At 29.9% G+C, this 1498-nt stretch overlaps 1 protein-coding gene and 1 long non-coding RNA gene across 2 annotated transcripts in view; one reads left to right on the top strand and one right to left on the bottom strand.

Annotated features, from left to right (window-relative positions):
• Window positions 1-1498, bottom strand: part of LOC106470184 (nesprin-2-like) — a 102314-nt gene that overhangs the window by 63532 nt on the left and 37284 nt on the right. Inside the window, exon 12 of the mRNA XM_013930718.1 lies at window positions 748-951. Within this exon, the coding sequence (XP_013786172.1) occupies window positions 748-951 (204 nt within the window). The remainder of the gene's footprint in view (window positions 1-747; window positions 952-1498) is intronic.
• The window catches only part of LOC106470186, a 17987-nt gene that overhangs the window by 5326 nt on the left and 11163 nt on the right, over window positions 1-1498 (top strand). The window lies entirely within an intron of this gene.

Genomic DNA, 1498 nt, shown 5'->3' with positions numbered 1-1498 from the left:
TACAACAGCAATATACTAACTCACCACATGAGTAATATACTAACTCACTACAACAGTAATATACTAACTCACTACCACAGTATTATACTAACTCATCACATGAGTAATATACTAACTCACTCCAACAGTAATATACTAACTCACCACATGTGTAATATACTAACTCACTACAACAGTAATACACTAACTCACTACAACAGTAATATACTAACTCACCACATGTGTAATATACTAACTCACTACAACAGTAATACACTAACTCACTACAACAGTAATATACTAACTCAATACATGTGTAATATACTAACTCACTACAACAGTAATGTATTTTATTACTGTTGTAGTGAGTTAGTATATTACTGTTGTAGTGAGTTTACTAACTCACTACAACAGTAATATACTAACTCACCACAGTAATATACTAACTCACTACAACAGTAATATACTAACTCACTACAACAGTAATATACTAACTCACCACATGTGTAATATACTAACTCACTACAACAGTAATACACTAACTCACTACAACAATAATATACTAACTCACTACAACAGTAATATACTAACTCACTACAACAGTAATATATTAACTCACTACAACAGTAATATATTAACTCATTACAACAGTAATATACTAACTCACTACAACACAGAGAAATTCAAACTATCAGTTTTTTCTTGTTGACTCTGTAATGATGTTTTGTAATGTGTTATTAGTCACGTGAGATTTATACATCTACTTACAGAGATTTGTTTCAAGCTTGATGGATAAGACTTAGATGTTGTTGCATATTTCTGAATCTTCTGATAATATTTGTGTATTCGTAATGTTACATTTTCTTCTGGTTTTGATGTAACTTCCTGTTGACCTTGTTGCTCATATAACTGAGACAAACACTGTAAGTTAACCAAAATCTCTTCCTGCATTTTCATACTTCGTTCTAACTCCTACAAAAAACATAATACAGTTGAATAAAGTTAGTTAAGATGAAGAAATTATAAACCACTTGCATGAAGAATGATATAGAAGACATATTTTTAGATTCATTGTAAGATATTACACATGTGGTGAGTTAGTATATTACTGTTGTAGTAAGTTAGTATATCACTGTTGTAGTGAGTTAGTATATTACTGTTGTAGTGAGTTAGTATATTACTGTTGTAGTGAGTTAGTGTATTACTGTTGTAGTGAGTTAGTATATTACCTTTAATTGTAGCTGGCAGGATATAAATGTATGTAAAAGATAAACAATAGATACAGAGGGACATTATTGTTAGAATTACTGTACTTTAATTGTAGCTGGCAGGATATAAATGTATGTAAAAGATAAACAATAGATACAGAGGGGACATTATTGTTAGAATTACTGTACTTTAATTGTAGCTGGCAGGATATAAATGTATGTAAAAGATAAACAATAGATACAGAGGGGACATTATTGTTAGAATTACTGTACTTTAATTGTAGCTGGCAGGATATAAATGTATGTAAAAG

This window comes from Limulus polyphemus, unplaced genomic scaffold (assembly GCF_000517525.1).
Source record: "Limulus polyphemus unplaced genomic scaffold, Limulus_polyphemus-2.1.2 Scaffold3866, whole genome shotgun sequence".
In the NCBI taxonomy this organism is placed as follows: Eukaryota; Metazoa; Arthropoda; class Merostomata; order Xiphosura; family Limulidae; genus Limulus; species Limulus polyphemus.
The sequence above is the reverse complement of the archived record's forward strand: the minus strand, read 5'-3'. Positions and strand labels throughout refer to the sequence as shown.